This window comes from Nerophis lumbriciformis, linkage group LG13, assembly GCF_033978685.3.
Source record: "Nerophis lumbriciformis linkage group LG13, RoL_Nlum_v2.1, whole genome shotgun sequence".
Lineage (NCBI taxonomy): Eukaryota > Metazoa > Chordata > Actinopteri > Syngnathiformes > Syngnathidae > Nerophis > Nerophis lumbriciformis.
In genome coordinates this window covers 12,892,882-12,912,989 of record NC_084560.2, presented here as the reverse complement: position 1 = coordinate 12,912,989, position 20,108 = coordinate 12,892,882, and the positions used below count along the sequence as shown (strand labels likewise).

Below are 20,108 nucleotides of genomic sequence, written 5' to 3'. Positions count from 1 at the left end.
ATATTGCACATGAATGCAGATAACGAACACAGAAACACTGACTGCCTGAAAAAGGGACTTTAATTCCTGGAGAGGAGAAACTAAATGTACACATTGACATACTGTGTTCTGAACTGATGATACTAACACAAAAAGAATGTGTCAATTGTAAATGCTGTGGAGTGTGGTAGTTGTGAGACCTTTCACTCTTCTTCCTCACGGAGTCAAAGTCCATGAAGAAGAAAAACGAGTTGAAGATTAAACCCTTAAGCAGCAACACTAAAGTCCCACTTAATAAAAGTCAGCTGTTTGGTCAGAGTGAATTTGACACTTAAGTCCCACTTAATAAAAGTCAGCATTTGGACACAGATGTATTTCAAACTACTAGGTTATCATTATGAGACAAGATGGATGACGCTTTTAACACAATTACAACAGAGAGGCTTTAGGCTTGGGGGTGAACTTAATGAAGAACCTGTCTGCCATGAAGGACGGCATGTAGGACATCGGCAGCCAAAAGAACTTGGCGTCCCATCCGGGCGAGTAGCGAGTGCGAGGGCGCATGGCAGCGATGGCGTGCTCCATGCAGCCCACCACCTTCATCAGATCGCCGTCAGTCAGCATCGTGAAACTTTTGTCCGTGGTTTTCAACGCTGAAACACAAACAGAGAACACGCCTCATTGAGCTGGAATGTTTTCAATGTGTACTGTATTTTTGAACAAAAGGGCGCACTTAAAATCCTTTCATTTTCTCAAAACTCAACAGTGCGCCTTATAACCCAGTGCGCCTAATGTACGGAATAATTTGGGTTTTGCTTACCGACCTCGAAGCTATTTTATTTGGTACATGATGAAATGATAAGTGTGACCAGTAGATGGCAGTCACACATAAGAGATACGTGTAGGCTGCAATATGACTCAAGTAAACAACACCACAATGTTAAATGTTCCATTGAAAATATAGAACATTACACACGGCACTCAAAAATGTATCAAAATGTTTTAGTAGGACTTTGGTAAGTTATGAAGCCACACCGCTTGATGGATTGTACTGTGCTTCAACATAGGAGTATTATTATGGTGTGTGTATAAGGTAAGACATTATCTGGTGTTTTGTTTCGCAATACTATGCAAAAGCAACTTTTCTTTCTTTTTGGTACCTGCTGATCTGTAATTAGGATCTGCATAAGTCCTGAAAATTTGCATGCGTCTGCCTTTGTAGTCCGTGCTGACACCTTGGTCGATAAGTTTCTTCTTTTTCTCTATCTTCTTGTTATGGGACATTGATCCTCCACTGTTGCCATTTCTAATATAAAGTAGTGTAAAGTTCTTACTTATATCTGTCAGTAAACTCACCATGAAAGCACTAAAACATACTGGTGTAGTGAGTTTACATTATTCACCCAAGGAACATTAGTTATTAGAGAGTTCCGGTGGGAGGGTTTTTCACGGGACACATTTCGGGTGTTGTTGTTGCACTAGTGAGCCACGGATGAGGAGAAGCTGCTCCGTTATTGATTGAAGTAAAGTCTGAATTAGGGCTGGGCGATATATGGAATATACTCGATATATCGCGGGTTTGTCTCTGTGCGATTAAGAAAATTACTATTTCGTGAGTATTGGAATTGCTTTTAGCTGCGGGTATTACACTACAGGCTTTTATCACTCTTTCTTGTCGCTCCTTCACACATAGACATAAAACAAGCGCACCTTCTTACATACGTCACATACTGTTGCGCGTGCAACGTCATACGCTCTCGCAGAGCAGAGAGGTAGCAACATGGGTAACGTTAGCTGTGATGCTAGCGGAGTGGTGCGAGTGGTAATACGAGAGAAAGAAGGTGTGAATCTGGTAACAAATGAAGGAAGAATTAGTTCCAAGAAAAACGGCAGGGGGTCCATCGTCTGGCGGTGGTTTGGCTTCAAGCGGGAAGATGATGAACAGACAACCGTAATATGTCAAGTATGCGGCAAAAGCTTTGCTACAAAAAGTAGCAGCACTGCTAATGTAGCATCATTTGAAAAGTCACCCGATAGAGAATGAAGAGTGCTTGAAACTGCATGTCAACATCGCCGGCCGGTGCCACACCCACAAAATGCCCAAGCAACGATTTCCACATCAACACTGTATGAAAAAAATAGTCAACAACAGAAGGAGATAATGTCCGCAGGAACCTACCACATAGTGGAGGACATACACTATTTGATTTCCTATTATGCAGCTCATTTTTATTTGACACTTATTGAAATATCTTGTGTGACATCATGCACAAAAGTGCACTTTATTTGTTTTAAACTATTGTAGTGGCGTTCTGTACAAAAAGTGCACTTTAATTTAGTGTTGTTTTGATGTCATCTTAGTGACATCATGCACAAAAGTGCACTAATAGCTTGTTTTAAAATGTCTCTGACAATCTTGCACTTTCTGTTTTGAAATGACATGAATGTTTGTGCCACTGCTTAATAACTGTTTAATAAATACACTTTTGCTAAATTGACTTAGTTGTGATTTCCCTCTCTGGATGAAAGTTCAAAATGAGCATATATTAATGCAGTATGAAGAATAATGTTTTAATGTAGACACATAGAATCATCATACTGCTGTGATTATATGCATCAAGTGTTCATTCAAGGCTAAGGCAAAATATCCAGATGTATATCGTATATCGTGACATGGCCTAAAAATATCCAGATATTAATAAAAGGCCAAATCGCCCAGCCCTAGTCTGAATGTCATTAAAACAGTTAGCTCCATCTTTTGACACTACTTCCACTCCTGTCCTTGCACGCTACACCGCTACAACAAAGATGACAGGGAGAAGACGCTGTCCAAGTGGAGGCACGTAAATAAGACGCATCCTGAAGAGACTGTCAGAAAGTGACTGGAAGATGATGTGTAAAACATCATCTATGCAACATTTTGACCAAAGAACCACCAATGTCGTACATTTAGAAAATAATCATAATAATATGACTCCTTTAATGCGCCTTATAATCCGGTGCGCCTTTTGTATGAAAATAGACCTGACAAGACCCGCTCGTCGGCAGTGCGCCTTATAATAAGAACGTGCTGACAAGTAAGATCTTAAATGGGACATCCACTAAAGCAATAGTTTTAACTGTAGACTAACATATACATTGGTTGACCATTACAGTGTGACCTATGACCCAAACTAGCTTTTACAACTTTTTAAATAATTTTATGACCATGTTGTAAGAAACTCACACTTTTCCAAAAACTCTTGTCCATAGTCGTCCTTGACGTCCTGAGGCAGCCTGGCCCACAGCTTCTTCAGGTTGTTGTTCACCAGCTCCACGTCGCTGACCTTGGTTTTGAAGAAACCAGGCTCGATGCACGCCACCTTGACTCCAAAGGGCGCCATGTTCAAACTGCAGCACAGAAGTGGTGGCTGCAGTTAGAAGAAGGCGGCATCAATCCTGTGCTGCTTAGCTCACCGCAGGCTGTCGTTGAAGGCCTCCACGCCGTACTTGGACACGCAGTACGGGCCGCCGAATGGACTGATACGTCCGAACACGCTGGCCACGTTGACCACTCTGCCTCGGGCCTTCTTGATGAGGGGGAGCACGCTCAGGGTGACGTCGATCACGCCCAGCAGATTGACGGCCAGCATGTCTTTGTAGTGATCAATAGTGAGCCACTCTGTAGGACCTGATGGCACGGACAGGCCCGCATTGTTGACCACAGCCCAGAGTCCTGCAAACACACAACACCCACATACTGGCCTGAATGATACTGACAATACATCAACCATAGTCATAATACATCAATACATCAAACACACAACACCCACATACTGGCCTGAATGATACTGACAATACATCAACCATAGTCATAATACATCAATACATCAAACACACAACACCCGCACACTGGCCTGAATGATACGACAATACATCAACCATAGTCATAATACATCAAACACACAACACCCACATACTGGCCTGAATGATACTGACAATACATCAACCATAGTCATAATACATCAATACATCAAACACACAACACCCACATACGGGCCTGAATGATACTGACAATACATCAACCATAGTCAGAAAAACTGCAGTTATGGATTATTTGAATAAACTCCATCAGTTTGTTTGATTAATAGGATAAAACACACTTATTGCCTCAATGCATATCTTAGGGAATATACAAACCCCGTTTCCATATGAGTTGAGAAATGGTGTTAGATGTAAATATAAACGGAATACAATGATTTGCAAATCCCTTTCAACCCATATTCAGTTGAATATGCTACAAAGAAAACATATTTGATGTTCAAACTAAACTTTTTTTTTTTTTGCAAATAATAATTAACTTAGAATTTCATGGCTGCAACACGTGCTAAAGTAGTTGGGAAAGGGCATGTTCGCCACTGTGTTACATCACCTTTTCTTTTAACAACACTCAGTAAACGTTTGGGAACTGAGGAGACACATTTTTTAAGCTTCTCAGGTGGCATTCTTTCCCATTCTTGCTTGATGTACAGCTGAAGTTGTTCAGCAGTCCGGGGGTCTCCGTTGTGGTATTTTAGGCTTCATAATGCGCCACACATTTTCAATGGGAGACAGGTCTGGACTACAGGCAGGCCAGTCTAGTACCCGCACTCTTTTACTATGAAGCCACGTTGATGTAACTAGTGGCTTGGCATTGTCTTGCTGAAATAAGCAGGGGCGTCCATGGTAACGTTGCTTGGATGGCAACATATGTTGCTCCTAAACCTGTATGTACCTTTCAGCATTAATGGCGCCTTCACAGATGTGTAAGTTACCCATGTCTTGGGCACTAATACACCCCCATACCATCACAGATGCTGGCTTTTCAACTTTGCGCCTATAACAATCCGGATGGTTCTTTTCCTCTTTGGTCCGGAGGACACGACGTCCACAGTTTCCAAAAACAATTTGAAATGTGGACTCGTCAGACCACAGAACACTTTTCCACTTTGTATGAGTCCATCTTAGATGAGCTCAGGCCCAGCGAAGCCGACGGCGTTTCTGGGTGTTGTTGATAAACGGTTTTCGCCTTGCATAGGAGAGTTTTAACTTGCACTTACAGATGTAGCGACCAACTGTAGTTACTGACACTGGGTTTCTGAAGTGTTCCTGAGCCCATGTGGTGATATCCTTTACACACTGATGTCGCTTTTTGATGCAGTACAGCCTGAGGGATCGAAAGTCACGGGCGTAGCTGCTTACGTGCAGTGATTTCTCCAGATTCTCTGAACCCTTTGATGATATTACGGACCGTAGATGGTGAAATCCCTAAATTCCTTGCAATAGCTGGTTTAGAAAGGTTTTTCTTAAACTGTTCAACAATTTGCTCACGCATTTGTTGACAAAGTGGTGGACCTCGCCCCATCCTTGTTTGTGAATGACTGAGCATTTCATGGAATCTACTTTTATACCCAATCATGGCACCCACCTGTTCCCAATTTGCCTGTTCACCTGTGGGATGTTCCAAATAGGTGTTTGATGAGCATTCCTCAACTTTATCAGTATCTATTGCCACCTTTCCCAACTTCTTTGTCACGTGTTGCTGGCATCAAATTCTAAAGTTAATGATTATTTGCAAAAAAAAAAGTTTATCAGTTTGAACATCAAATATGTTGTCTTTGTAACATATTCAACTGAATATGGGTTGAAAATGATTTGCTTATATTTACATCTAACACAATTTCCCAACTCATATGGAAACGGGGTTTGTAGTTGACAAACAAAAAACCTTCATACTTTTGGGGAATAAAAGCACATTATCAACATTAAAAATTGTACTCTTACCATGTGTACATTAGCAGAAAAAAAGTTTTAAAAAAAGATCTTCACCTTTCACAGACCACAGCACCACACACCTGCTCTCTACACACCCGCTCTCTACACACCCGCTCTCTACACCAGGACTTCAACCTTTTCCAGGCAAGGACTCCCTAAGTAATGGATTATATATCATGCGTGAAATGATCATTGTAAAGGTGTGCAATATTCAAATAATAACAACAATGTGCCGCTAATAGCTAGCTGCCAACTGGTGCACGAATCATTAGTTGACAACTAAAGCGGTAGGTTGTGAGTTCAAACCCCGGCCGAGTCATACTAATGACTATACAAATGGGAGCCATTACTTGCTTGGCACTCAGCATCAAGGCTTGGAATTGGGAATTGGAATCACCAAAAATGACTCCCGGGCGCGGCCGCCACTGCTGCTCACTGCTCCCCTTACCTCCCAGGGGGTGATCAAGGGTGATGGGTCAAATGCAGAGAATAATTTTACCACACCTACTGTGTGTGTGACAATCATTGGTACTTCACTGCTTTTGGGGTTTGTACACATAATAAACAATACCAACTGTACAAAAGCGATATAATATAATAAGATAACAAAATAAAATGCATTACAAGGGTTCGCAGGGTTTTTTTCTCATATTTTCACATATTACACACACACACACACACACACACACACACACACACACACACACACACACACACACACACACACACACACACACAAGGTAACTTAGTAGAAACCAACGGCAACAATTACAAAATAAATACATGGCATGATGTAGGGACACAAAACTGCCTTGGAACTTTTGGTACTTAGTACTATCTTGCTTGGTGCTAGCATGCTAATTGTTAGGACATTAGCATTCCCTTTTTAAAAATACAAACCCCGTTTCCATATGAGTTGGGAAATTGTGTTAGTGTAAATATAAACGGAATACAATGATTTGCAAATCATTTTCAACCCATATTCAGTTGAATATGCTACAAAGACAACATATTTGATGTTCAAACTGATAAACGTTTTTTTTTTGTTGCAAAAAATCATTAACTTTAGAATTTGATGTCAGCAACATGTGACAAAGAAGTTGGGAAAGGTGGCAATAAATACTGATAAAGTTGAGGAATGCTCATCAAACACTTATTTGGAACATCCCACAGGTGTGCAGGCTAATTGGGAACAGGTGAGTGCCATGATTGGGTATAAAAGTAGATTCCATGAAATGCTCAGTCATTCACAAACAAGGACGGGGCGAAGGTCACCACTTTGTCAACAAATGCGTGAGCAAATTGTTGAACAGTTTAAGAACAACATTTCTCAATCAGCTATTGCAAGGAATTTAGGGATTTCACCATCTACGGTCCGTAATATCATCAAAGGGTTCAGAGAATCTGGAGAAATCGCTGCACGTAAGCAGCTAAGCCTGTGACCTTCGATCCCTCAGGCTGTACTGCATCAACAAGCGACATCAGTGTGTAAAGGATATCACCACATGGGCTCAGGAACACTTCAGAAACCTACTGTCAGTAACTACAGTTGGTCGCTACATCTGTAAGTGCAAGTTAAAACTCTCCTATGCAAGGCAAAAACCGTTTATCAACAACCCCCAGAAACGCCGTCGGCTTTGCTGGACCTGAGCTCATCTAAGATGGACTCATACAAAGTGGAAAAGTGTTCTATGGTCTGACGAGTCCACATTTCAAATTGTTTTTGGAAACTGTGGACGTCGTGTCCTCCGGACCAAAGAGGAAAAGAACCATCCGGATTGTTATAGGCGCAAAGTTGAAAAGCCAGCATCTATGATGGTATGGGGGTGTGTTAGTGCCCAAGACATGGGTAACTTACACATCTGTGAAGGCGCCATTAATGCTGAAAGGTACATACAGGTTTTGGAGCAACATATGTTGCCATCCAAGCAACGTTACCATGGACGCCCCTGCTTATTTCAGCAAGACAATGCCAAGCCACGTGTTACATCAACGTGGCTTCATAGTAAAAGAGTGCGGGTACTAGACTGGCCTGCCTGTAGTCCAGACCTGTCTCCCATTGAAAATGTGTGGCGCATTATGAAGCCTAAAATAGCACAACGGAGACCCCCGGACTGTTGAACAACTTAAGCTGTACATCAAGCAAGAATGGGAAAGAATTCCACCTGAGAAGCTTAAAAAATGTGTCTCAATGAATCAATCAATCAATCAATGTTTATTTATATAGCCCTAAATCACAAGTGTCTCAAAGGGCTGCACAAGCCACAACGACATCCTCGGTACAAAGCCCACATAAGGGCAAGGAAAAACTCACCCCAGTGGGACGTCGATGTGAATGACTATGAGAAACCTTGGAGAGGACCGCATATTTTTATTAGCCTTTATTTAACCAGGTAAAATCCCATTGAGATCAAAGATCTCTTTTCCAAGGGAGACCTGGCCAAGAGGGCAGCAGCAAGGTTACATTAAAAACAGTAAACAAATACATAAAACATCACATTTACAACATTAAAACTTGCTCACATGACATGTGCATACAGACAAGGTAGACTGCAATCCTTTCACAGAAGCTTTAAACTCATTCAACGTAACTAGGGTTTGAAGTTTAATGTTCGATTGTAGGTTATTCCAAGCCTTCGGTGCTGAAAACCTAAATGCTTTCTTGCCCAGTTCAGTTCTTACTTTGGGGACGACAAATTGCAGAACATTCATTGAACGAAGATTGTGACTTCCTTGTTTCTTTGTTAAAAGACAAGACAGATAAGATGGAGTGATACCCAGAATGGTTTTGTAGATGAAAACATACCAATGATTGAGGCATCGAGCACATAAAGATGTCCAGTTAACCATTGAGTATAACACACAATGGTGAGTAAGGGGAGCGCAGTTGGTGATGAATCTCAGTGCCCCGTGGTACACATTATCCAGCTTGTGGAGACAAGCAGCAGTAGCATTCATGTACAACACATCTCCATAGTCAATAACAGGTAAAAAGGTTGTTTCCACCAATTTCTGTTTCACAGTAAAAGAAAAGCAAGACTTGTTTCTATAATAAAATCCCAGTAAAAGTTTCAGTTTTTTTACAACATACTGAATGTACTCCTTAAAACTCAAGTGGTCATCAATTAAAAATCCTAAATATTTAAAAGCAGATACTAACATAATTTGTTGCCCATTTCTTGTTAAAATGTTCTCACACAGTGATGATCTTACAGTTTTTGATGTGGTAAAGAGCATACACTTTGTTTTCTCTGCATTTAAAACCAGTTGAAGATAGCAAAGTTGTTCTTGTACTCTGTCAAATGCATGTTGTAGATATTTAAAAGCCTCAGCAAGAGTGGGTGCTGTGCAGTATATGACAGTATCATCAGCATAGAAATGGAAAGTTGAGTTCGGAATATTCTGTCCAAGATTATTTATGTAAATAGTGAATAATAAGGGGCCCAACACAGAACCTTGAGGGACACCCTTTTTCACTTGCAGTACGTCCGAGGAGGAACCTTCTATCTGAACAGCCTGAGTTCTACTTGTGAGGTAATTTGCAAACCATCCAACTGCTTGCTGAGAAAAACCAATAGCTGAAAGACGTTTGATTAAAATGACATGATCAACAGTATCAAATGCCTTTGAAAAGTCAATAAAGAGGGAAAGACAGCACTGCTTCTTGTCAAGAGCTTCAGTTACATCATTTATAAACTTCATAGCAGCAGTAACAGTACTGTGATTTCTACGAAAACCTGACTGAAATGGTGACAGAATAAAATTGGTGTCCAAAAAGTCTTTTATCTGTTCACTGATAAGGGATTCAAGCACTTTTGCCAGAACAGAGAGTTTAGAGATCGGTCTGTAATTATTTAGATTACTAGGGTCACCTCCTTTTAATAGGGGGATTACAAGGGCAGATTTCCAATCCAAAGGGATTTCATTTGAAATTAGAGTAAGGTTAAAAATGTGAGTCAGTGGTTCAGCTATAATTTCAGCTGCTAACTTTAAAAAGATTGGCTCCAACTTATCTGAGCCAGCTGGCTTTCTAGGTTTAAGTTGTTTTAGAGCCCTCGTGACCTCTGTTGTGGTAAAGGGCGTAAAGTTAAAAACCTGGGTATTTTCAACGGTTCTTTCCGGAGTTAGCGGAGCTTCAGTAGAGTTGTCAGAATTGTAGAGAAAACCAGAGGAAATAAAATGATTATTAAAATGACTACCCATATCTCTTCTGTCACTTACTCTGACACCATCAACAAGTATACTAGGTGGGAGATTGACTGAATTACAGCAGCCGGACAAAGATTTGATGATTTTCCAAAACTTCTTTGGGTGTTTGAGATTTTCAGTTGTTGTGGAGAAATAAAATTCTGATTTGACTTTCCGAAGGAGAGAGGTAAATTGATTTATTAATTGTCTAAAATTCAACCAATCTGCTTCTAACCCTGACTTGCGTGCCCTGGCCCAAGCAGCATTACGCTCATGCAATAAATCTGACAGGTCCGATGTAAACCACTGATTGTCACGTCCTTTAACCCTACATTTTCTAAAAGGGGCATGTTTGTTCACTATACTCAAGAAGTTTTCGTGAAAATATTTCCAAGCCAGTTCAACATTATCAAAAAGAGCAATTCTATCCCAATTAAAAAGATGCAAGTCATGTAAAAAAGCTTGCGTCTCAAATAATTTCATATTACGTTTTTCAACAAGACGAGGCTTGCTTTTAGGAATCCTTGTGTCTCGCACTACTGCAATCACACAATGATCACTCACATCATTAGGGAAAACACCAGATGCAACAAATTTAAAGGGCATATTTGTTAGAATTAAGTCAATGAGTGTAGCTTTTTGAGGGCATTTAGGATTAGGTCTTGTAGCTGAGTTAATTAATTGTGTTAAATTTAGAGATTCACACTGTGCTTTCAAAGAGTCAGACACAGATGTGAGCCAGTCCCAGTTCAAATCACCAACCATCACTATTTCATTGTATTTCAGTTGAGACAGAAGCTTCACAAGAGTAGATAGGGAATTACTAGGGGCAGATGGAGGCCTATAACACCCCACTACCATTATGTGGTGATTTCTAGCTAATTCAATTTCAAGTGCCAACAGTTCAAGTTCTTTACTTACTGATTCAGAGAGCACTAATTTAACATCAAACCTCTGCTTAATATATATGGCCACTCCACCACCTTTTCTTTGTCGGTCAGTACGATAGACATTATAGCCATGAATGTAAATATCTTTATCAAGCACAGATTGTTTAAGCCAAGTTTCAGATAAGACTACAATATCAGCATTTGTTGAGTTTATCCAGATCTTTATCATATCCAGTTTAGGGAGTAAACTCCGAACATTGATATGAATAATCCCAAGACCAGATCTAGTTTTAAAATCCGCAGGTGTAAAACATTGTGTAGGTGTATCAGGGCCTGGATTAGTCTCAACATTTCCTGAGAGCAATAACAATAATATAACTAAACATTTGCGCTTAAAGTTATCATCTTTTGAGTCTGTCTTTAATCTGTGAAAGTAAGTGCTCATAATAGGGGAGGATGCAGTAATGTTGACGTGATCTCTCAAAGCAAGGAAACAATAAGAATGAATTGACACTACCATAGTATGCAGCCATTTTGTTTTGTCCAAAGTCACAGAAATCTTCAACTGAGATAAGGCTGAGGTTATTTTGTAGCTGTCACTATGATGAAATGTCAAATTATCAAAGTTGTCATCTTGAAGTAGCATAGCTTGTGAGGGGGGATTAACAGACCCATTTGGGACACCAGTTAAACCACACAAAAGTATAAAACACAATATAATGATTTGTGACATAGTGAGAGGAGAAGTTCCACTTGTTTTACCACTTTTGAAGATGTTAGCAGACAGGGCTGAAGGCTAGCAACCAAGGCCGATGGGTGGAAGCCCGTAGACGAAACCAATGGCTGGAGGCAAACAGCAGGCCGATTGTGGAGGGCCAGCAGAAGGCAGGCCGATGTTGGAATATGGCTAGCAGCAAACAGGCCGATGTTGAAAGGTTAGCAGGCAGGCCGATGGTGGAATGGTTAGCAGCAGGCAGGCCGATGGTGGAAGGCCAGCAGCAAGCAGGCCGATGGTGGAAGGCCAGCAGCAAGCAGGCCGGTGGTGGAAGGCTAGCAACAAGCAGGCCGATGTTGGAAGGTTAGCAGGCAGGCCGATGGTGGAAGGCTAGCAGCAAGCAGGCCGATGTTGGGAGGTTAGCAGGCAGGCCGATGGTGGAATGGCTAGCAGCAAGCAGGCCGATGGTGGAAGGCTAGCAGCAGGCAGGCTGATGGTGGAAGGTTAGCAGCAGGCAGGCCGATGGTTGAAGGCTAGCAGCAGGCAGGCCAATAGGCCAGCAGTAGGCAGGCCGATGGTGGAAGGCTAGCAGCAGGCAGGCCGATGGTGGAAGGCTAGCAGCAGGCAGGCCGATGGTGGAAGGCTAGCAGCAGGCAGGCCGATGGTGGAAGGCTAGCAGCAGGCAGGCCGATGGTGGAAGGCTAGCAGCAGGCAGGCCGATGGTGGAAGGCTAGCAGCAGGCAGGCCGATAGGCTAGCAGTAGGCAGGCCGATGGTGGAAGGCTAGCAACAAGCAGGCTGATGTTGGAAGGTTAGCAGGCAGGCCGATGGTGGAATGGCTAGCAGCAGGCAGGCCGATGGTGGAAGGCTAGCAGCAGGCAGGCCGATGGTGGAAGGCTAGCAGCAGGCAGGCCGATAGGCTAGCAGTAGGCAGGCCGATGGTGGAAAGCTAGCAACAAGCAGGCTGATGTTGGAAGGTTAGCAGGCAGGCCGATGGTGGAAGGCTAGCAGCAGGCAGGCCGATGGTGGAAGGCTAGCAGCAGGCAGGCCGATGGTGGAAGGCTAACAGCAGGCAGGCCGATAGGCTAGCAGTAGGCAGGCCGATGGTGGAAGGCTAGCAGCAGGCAGGCCGATGGTGGAAGGCTAGCAGCAGGCAGGCCGATGGTGGAAGGCTAGCAGCAGGCAGGCCGATAGGCTAGCAGTAGGCAGGCCGATGGTGGAAGGCTAGCAACAAGCAGGCTGATGTTGGAAGGTTAGCAGGCAGGCCGATGGTGGAATGGCTAGCAGCAGGCAGGCCGATGGTGGAAGGCTAGCAGCAGGCAGGCCGATGGTGGAAGGCTAGCAGCAGGCAGGCCGATAGGCTAGCAGTAGGCAGGCCGATGGTGGAAGGCTAGCAACAAGCAGGCTGATGTTGGAAGGTTAGCAGGCAGGCCGATGGTAGAAGGCTAGTAGCAGGCAGGCCGATGGTGGAAGGCTAGCAGGCAGGCCGAGGGTGCTAGCTGTCTGCTACTGCTACCTGAACAGGTGGATTATAGGTAGGCCAAAGTCTATGGCAATCCAGTGACATTTGATCGGAAACTATCCACCAGAAATCCCACTCTGCAGAGAATTTGTTTATCTTGCAGAGTACCACTCATTCAGACTAAAAATTATTAAAATCTCATACATAAAAACACAAAAACTCAGACCTCAGGTAAGAACACACTGAACACAGAATAGACATGGCTGCCATCTTGGATTGTGGGCGCGCATATGTGGGTAATCCCCCCCCCCTCTCCTCAGTTCCCAAATGTTTACTGAGTGTTTTTAAAAGGAAAGGCCATGTAACACAGTGGTGAACATGCCCTTTCCCAACTACTTTGGCACGTGTTGCAGCCATGAAATTCTAAGTTAATTATTATTTGCAAAAAAAAAAAAAAAAGATTATGAGTTTGAACATCAAATATCTTGTCTTTGTAGTGCATTCAATTGAATATGGGTTGAAAATCCATCCATCCATTTTCTACCGCTTATTCCCTTTGGGGTCGCGGGGGGCGCTGGAGCCTATCTCAGCTACAATCGGGCGGAAGGCGGGGTACACCCTGGACAAGTCGCCACCTCATCGCAGATGGGTTGAAAATTATTTGCAAATCATTCTATTCCGTTTATATTTACATCTAACACAATTTCCCAACTCATATGGAAATGGGGTTTGTAGTTTAAGGCCAGGGCCCATTACGTGAACGCCACCGTAGGGGCCTCAGCGCTACTCAGTTGCATAAACTATTCTGCCACTTGTGGTAGTAATGGCTTAGGGTTGGTTGGTTGGTTGTGAGGATAATTTCTAATTGATGAGGTTTAAATGATGAATGATGTTATTAATAATACATTGTGTTTGCTAAGACTAACACAGGACATGAGGACCCTACAGTACTACCAAATTGACTCTTTCAACACTTCACGATTCCATTACGATTCTCAGGGTGTGGATTGATTCAGAGTCAATTCAAACCGGTTCTTGTAATATTTGGTATAAAACCTTTCTAAAGCCGGGTCCAAAAGCGCCTATCGACTGCTGCTGTATATATATATATATATATATATAAATGTTAAAATATTATGAATCGATTGAGAATCCAAATACATAAGAATTTGAACACATTTTTTGAGCAACCCTGCTATCTTGTCTGGTGCTAGCATGCAAATTATTAACATATATTCTATTCTACTTGTCTAAAGAATGACATGTTGGGAGAGACTATGTCTCCAAACTGACCTTGGAATGCCTCGGGACCCCCTGGGAAGAGCTGGATGAAGTAGCTAAGGAGAGGAAAGTCTGGGCTTCTCTGCTTAAGCGGAAGAAGATGGATAGATAGAAAGTCACATACCTTAATTTATTACCCATGCAGTCATTTTGATTCTAGATTTGTTATCAATCATTTTTTAACTGTTCTTGGTAACCTTAACTAGGGATGGCCGATAAATGCTTTAAAATGTAATATCGGAAATTATCGGTATCGGTTTCAAAATTATCTGTATCGGTTTCAAAGAGTAAAATTTATAACTTTTAAAAACGCCGCTGTGTACACGGACGGAGGGTGTAATACAGAGCGCCAATCATCTTTAAAGGCACTGCATTTGCGAGCCGGCCCAGTCACATAATATAAAAGGCTTTTGACACACACAAGTGAATGCAAGCACTCTTGATCAACAGCCATACAGGTCACACTGAGGGTGAACGTATAAACAACTTTAACACTGTTACAAATATGCGCCACACTGTGAACCCACACCAAACAAGAATGACAAACACATTTTGGGAGAACATCTGCACCGTAACACAACATAAACACAACAGAACAAATACCCAGAACCCCTTGCAGGACTAACTCTTCCGGGACGCTACATTATACATCCCCCACCCCCCGCCGACCCCAGTACCTCACCGCACCTTGCATCCATGTTGACAGCGAACGTCTGTTTAGTGCTGCCGCCCATATCATCGACAAGAACAGAAATCGCATACATTGTGACAATGCTGAGATGCTTGTTTTCATTCAGAAAAATCTACCTCTCACACATGATGACAAGGAGAAAAAGAATTAGCCCACTCTTTGAGCTACATCTATTGCACAAATAGACTAATAGTCTGGACTGAGTGAAACTGTTTTATGTTTTGTGCCTTTTTTCCCCCATGCACTTTAAAGGATGGCTGTGTTATCTACTAGTCTAGACTGAAGTAGTTTTTTTTATTTTTGTGCCTTTCTTGTTTTTATTTGCACATTTTTGTTACTCATACGAATACGTTAAGAACAGGGCAGATTGAGCCCAGTTTATAGTATACTCTGGACTGAAGCTGTGTGCTTTCATTGTTTTTGTAGCTGTTGTTTTGAGGCATGTTTAAAAAAAAAAAAATGCACTTTGTGAAAGTCAAAGTTACACAGTGTTTCCCATAGTTGTAGTGGGTATCAGGATTATTTCAGGGAGAGCATGTCCCACATTCCAAGCTGCTATTTGGAGGCATGTTAAAAAAAAAAAAAGAACTTTGTGACTTCAATATGGCAGTGCCATGTTGGCACTATTTTCCATAACTTGAGTTGAAGTTGTTCTCTTATTTGGAAAACCTTGTTACATTGTTTAAGGCATCCAGCGGGGCATCACAACAAAATTAGGCATAATAATGTGTTAATTTCACAGTTGTATATATCGATATCAGTTGATATCGGTATCGTAATTAAGAGCTGGACCATATCGGAATATCGGATATCGGCAAAAAAGCAATTATCGGACATCTCTAACTTTAACCCTAAAAAGCACAGGAATTCAACAAATCGAACAAAATATAAATATTTTCCCACAAATGACAGCGTCAAGAGATGCCTGGAAAAAGATTGAATAGGCGTAAATGAGGATTGGCCAAAATGTGTGAGGAAGCTGCAGGCATTGGATGAAGTTGAAGGGCCACACAAAAGCCACAGGGATTGGTTGAATTTACGTGTTAGATAACATCTGGAATTACTAAAAGGTCTGTTCAGTATACACTGTAGAATACCGGTATGTCAACTAGGTCATAACATCAAAGAAATTAGAGGCAGTCAGCACTTGGCAATGCACTGACCTTAAGGTGGAATATTTTACTCAATACCTGTGCAGGTGTGGACAACATTGCCTAAAGCTAAATATTAGAGCAATCAATCCAGTAAGACACTGTTAAATGAATATCTCCCAGACTCAGTGTCTTCATGAAGACAGAATAAGTGACAGTGCTAATGTGTTGAATCTTATGAGGGTGTGCCGATAATGTTGAGTCACTTTACCTTTCTGTCCCACCAGAGTCTTTATGAGAGCTGTGGCTTCTCCGACACTGGCCGAGTTGCTGACGTCCACGTGTAGCGTTGTCAGTCTGTCAGAGGACACCTTCTTCAGCTCATCTTCACCTTTCTCTGTGTAACAACCTGCAATGACACGGAAGCCCAGCTTGTCCAGGTGCTTGGCCAGGACCTGACCAAAGCCAGAGTCACAGCCGGTGATGTAGACATGAAGGTCTCCCTTGTTTGACACTCGTTTGGACTCCTTCAACCATCTGTACATAAGCCACAGGGCCACCAGCCCCGCAATGTACAGGAACATTGCTCTATAGAAGAAGGAAAACAAATACAAATGAAGAAGCAACCACAGCAGCTTACATCATCTTTCATCACCAGATAACTCCTGTCATATGGCGGTACTTTCAATAGCATTTTTGTGATGGACTCTAAAAAATAGCATAGTGTTACTGTCAACTTGAGCAGTGCTCCCCAACCTTTTTGTAGCTGCGAACCGGTCAACGCTTGAAAATTTGTCCCGCGAACCGGGGGTGGGTGTTTTTTTTGTTTTTTTTAAATAAAGAAATACAATCATGTGTGCTTACGGACCGTATCCCTGCAGACTGTATTGATATACATTGATATATAGTGTATATATTGTGTTTTTATGTTGATTTAATAAAAAATAAAAAAATTAATATATATATATATATATACATATATATATATATATATATATATATATACATATATATATATATATATATATATATTTTTTTTTTTTTTTTTTTTTTTTTTCCCTTGTTTTTTTTTTCCTCGGCCCGGTGGTTGGGGACCACTGAACTAGAGTACAGGTGGAACATTTCGAGCTCACAGACCACAGTTGCCCCGAGAGATATTTCAACTGCCACTGTGCCAATTTACATGCTGATAGCGTACATTCTGATAGCATGGCCAGCTTCCTAAATTAAGGAGAACTAGTTGACATCGGTATCACAGACATACATACATACATTATATATATATATATATATATATATATATATATATATATATATATATATATATATATATATATATATATATATATATAACAGAAACATTCTACTGTTTTTTTCAACCTACTAATTCTGTTTTGAAGACATGTGCTGCTACAAGCACTGACATGTTGGACAGGAGCGAGCTGAATCTTGCAGTAAATACATGAAAATCGAGCTCCTGTCATACAGTAATGTTTCACTAGCATCAGCATTGTGCTTCTTTAATATTCTTGACTACCATTCAGTAAATTGTAAAATATGGCATTTGCATTCTACACAACATGTGGTCACATTCAATTTGCATTAAACTCAACATGGGGTCACATTAAATGTGGCACCAGAATAATAACAGTCCTCTAGGCAGTTTTTTCAACCTTTTTTTGAGCCAAGGCACAATTTTTGCGTTGAAAAAATGCGGAGGCACACCACCAGCAGAAATCATTAAAAAACTAAACTCAGTTGACAGTATTGTCGCAATTGTTGGATATGACTGAGTAGTCTGGGGTTCAATCCCAGGCTCGGGATCTTTCTGTGTGGAGTTTGCATGTTCTCCCCGTGACTGCGTGGGTGCCCTCCAAGTACTCCGGCTTCCTCCCACCTCCAAAGACATGCAACTGGGGATAGGTTGATTGGCAACACTAAAAAATTGGCCCTAGTGTGTGAACGTGAGTGTGAATGTTGTCTGTCTATCTGTGTTGGCTCTGCGATGAGGTGGCGACTTGTCCAGGGTGTACCCCCGCCTTCCGCCTGATTGTAGCTGAGATAGGCTCCAGCGCCCCCCGCGACCCCGAAGGGAATAAGCGGTAGAAATGGATGGATGGATGGACTTTAAAGCATAACCAAGCATGCATCACTATAGCTCTTGTCTCAAAGTAGGTGTACTGTCACCACCTGTCACACCCTGACTTATTTTGATTTGTTTGCTGTTTTCCTGTGTTCTTGTCTTGCGCTCCTATTTTGGTGGCTTTTTCTCTTTTTTTGTTATTTTCCTGTTACAGTTTCATGTCTTCCTTGAGCGATTTTCCCCGCATCTATTTTGTTTTAGCAATCAAGAATATTTCAGTTGTTTTTATCGTTCTTTGCGGGGACATTGTCGATTGTCATGTCATGTACATTGTGGACACTGACTTTGCTCCACGGTAAGTCATTGCGGTCGTCCAGCATTCTGTTTTCGTTTACTTTGTAGCCAGTTCAGTTTTAGTTTCGTTCTGCATAACCATCCCTAAGCTTCAATGCCTTTTCTTAGGTGTACTCACCTTTTGTTTATTTTTGTTTTAAGCATTAGACACCTTTTTACCTGCACACTGCCTCCCGCTGTTTCCGACATCTACAAGGCAATTAGCTAGCTGCTGCCACCTACTGATATGTCAGAGTATTACACGGTTACTCTGCCGAGCTCTAGACAGCACCGACACTCAACAACAACACATCATTTGCAGACTATAATTACTGGTTTGCAAAAAATATTTTTAACCCAAATAGGTGAAATTAGATCATCTCCCACGGCACACCAGACTGTATCTCACGGCACACTAGTATGCCGCAGCACAGTGGTTGCCAAACACTGCTCTAGTCTACTGAATAGTTACATCTTTAAAACATGATACTTTCACGTCCACTATAAAAGGCAGACAAAGCCACAAAGTCGAAATGTTAGGTTAATCAACAAAGTTGTGACTTAGTTTTAGCGGGGTTACTAAGACTTTGACAACATTCCACTTGGACGTGAACTTACTCGTCAGAGTTCGTCACAGGCCAGGCAGCAAAGAGTCGACGTGAAGATGAAGACAAAGTTGTGTTTCCCTCCCACACCTGCCAGGTGTACTTTTACACCTTCCACGCAAGCCAGGTGTACTTTTACACCTTTAAGGCTTCTTCTTCCTTCCTGCTTCTTTTCCTCTCAATTTTACACCTTCTTTTTCTTCCTTGCTGCTTTAATGGCGGTTGGCAAGCAACCTTGTGGTACGCATTAGCGCTACCTTGTGGTATGAAGATGGAACCTACTCTATATTATATGCCTTTTTTAAACATGTATATAATGCTTTGTAACCTAGGTAATCTGACTGCAATACTAAAATATCTTCCACTGCTAACCTAACCTTCTCTTTCACTAACTTATTTTATAGTATTTCCCAGTATTTATCTATGGTATGGTAATAAACATGTCCTCCACTTCTATCTGACGAAAACAGTCATGTTTATGTTTCCCTATGAACTTATTTCTTAGTATTTCTCTATAGTATTTCCTACGTTGTAATAAACATGTCCTCCACTTTCTATCTGAGGACAACAGTCATGTTTATGTTTCCTTATCAATTTCAAAGAACTATTCCGATATGTATGTCCTAATCTCATTCTAGTAATAATGTCTTCCTATTTCTCCTCTCATTGCACCTTCTCTCTTCTGGACTTTGTAATACTCTCTAGTTTTTGTTTCCTTATTCCAACTATCCTGACACTCTGTATTGTGTTCTATGATCTTAATGATGTTCTTCACTTCTGCTTCAATGTGATTCAGTTTACTTCTGTTTTAGTGCTCATTCATTCCCACAAGTCCTCCATGAGAGAATGTTACTTCTGTAGATTAGCTGAAAGACTTCATGTACTAAATCTAGTCTGGTTTCTGATGCTATGTTTCTATGCTGATCAGCAACACTGCTTTTCTTGCTTTATTTTCCTCCACACTGCCATTAACGGACATTTCAATTACGATCAATTCC

The 20,108-nt window shown here is 41.6% G+C and overlaps 1 protein-coding gene across 1 annotated transcript; it reads right to left on the bottom strand.

Moving 5' to 3' along the window:
- Nucleotides 1-42: 42 nt before the first annotated feature.
- Nucleotides 43-19,323, bottom strand: dhrs9 (dehydrogenase/reductase (SDR family) member 9). The gene is made up of 5 exons (XM_061971674.2): nucleotides 19,124-19,323; nucleotides 16,361-16,677; nucleotides 3,436-3,694; nucleotides 3,206-3,369; nucleotides 43-632 (listed from the first exon to the last, which is right to left on the bottom strand). The coding sequence occupies exons 2-5, from the start codon at nucleotides 16,671-16,673 to the stop codon at nucleotides 409-411; spliced, it is 960 nt and encodes a 319-aa protein (XP_061827658.1). The 5' UTR covers nucleotides 16,674-16,677; nucleotides 19,124-19,323; the 3' UTR covers nucleotides 43-408.
- Nucleotides 19,324-20,108: the final 785 nt, after the last annotated feature.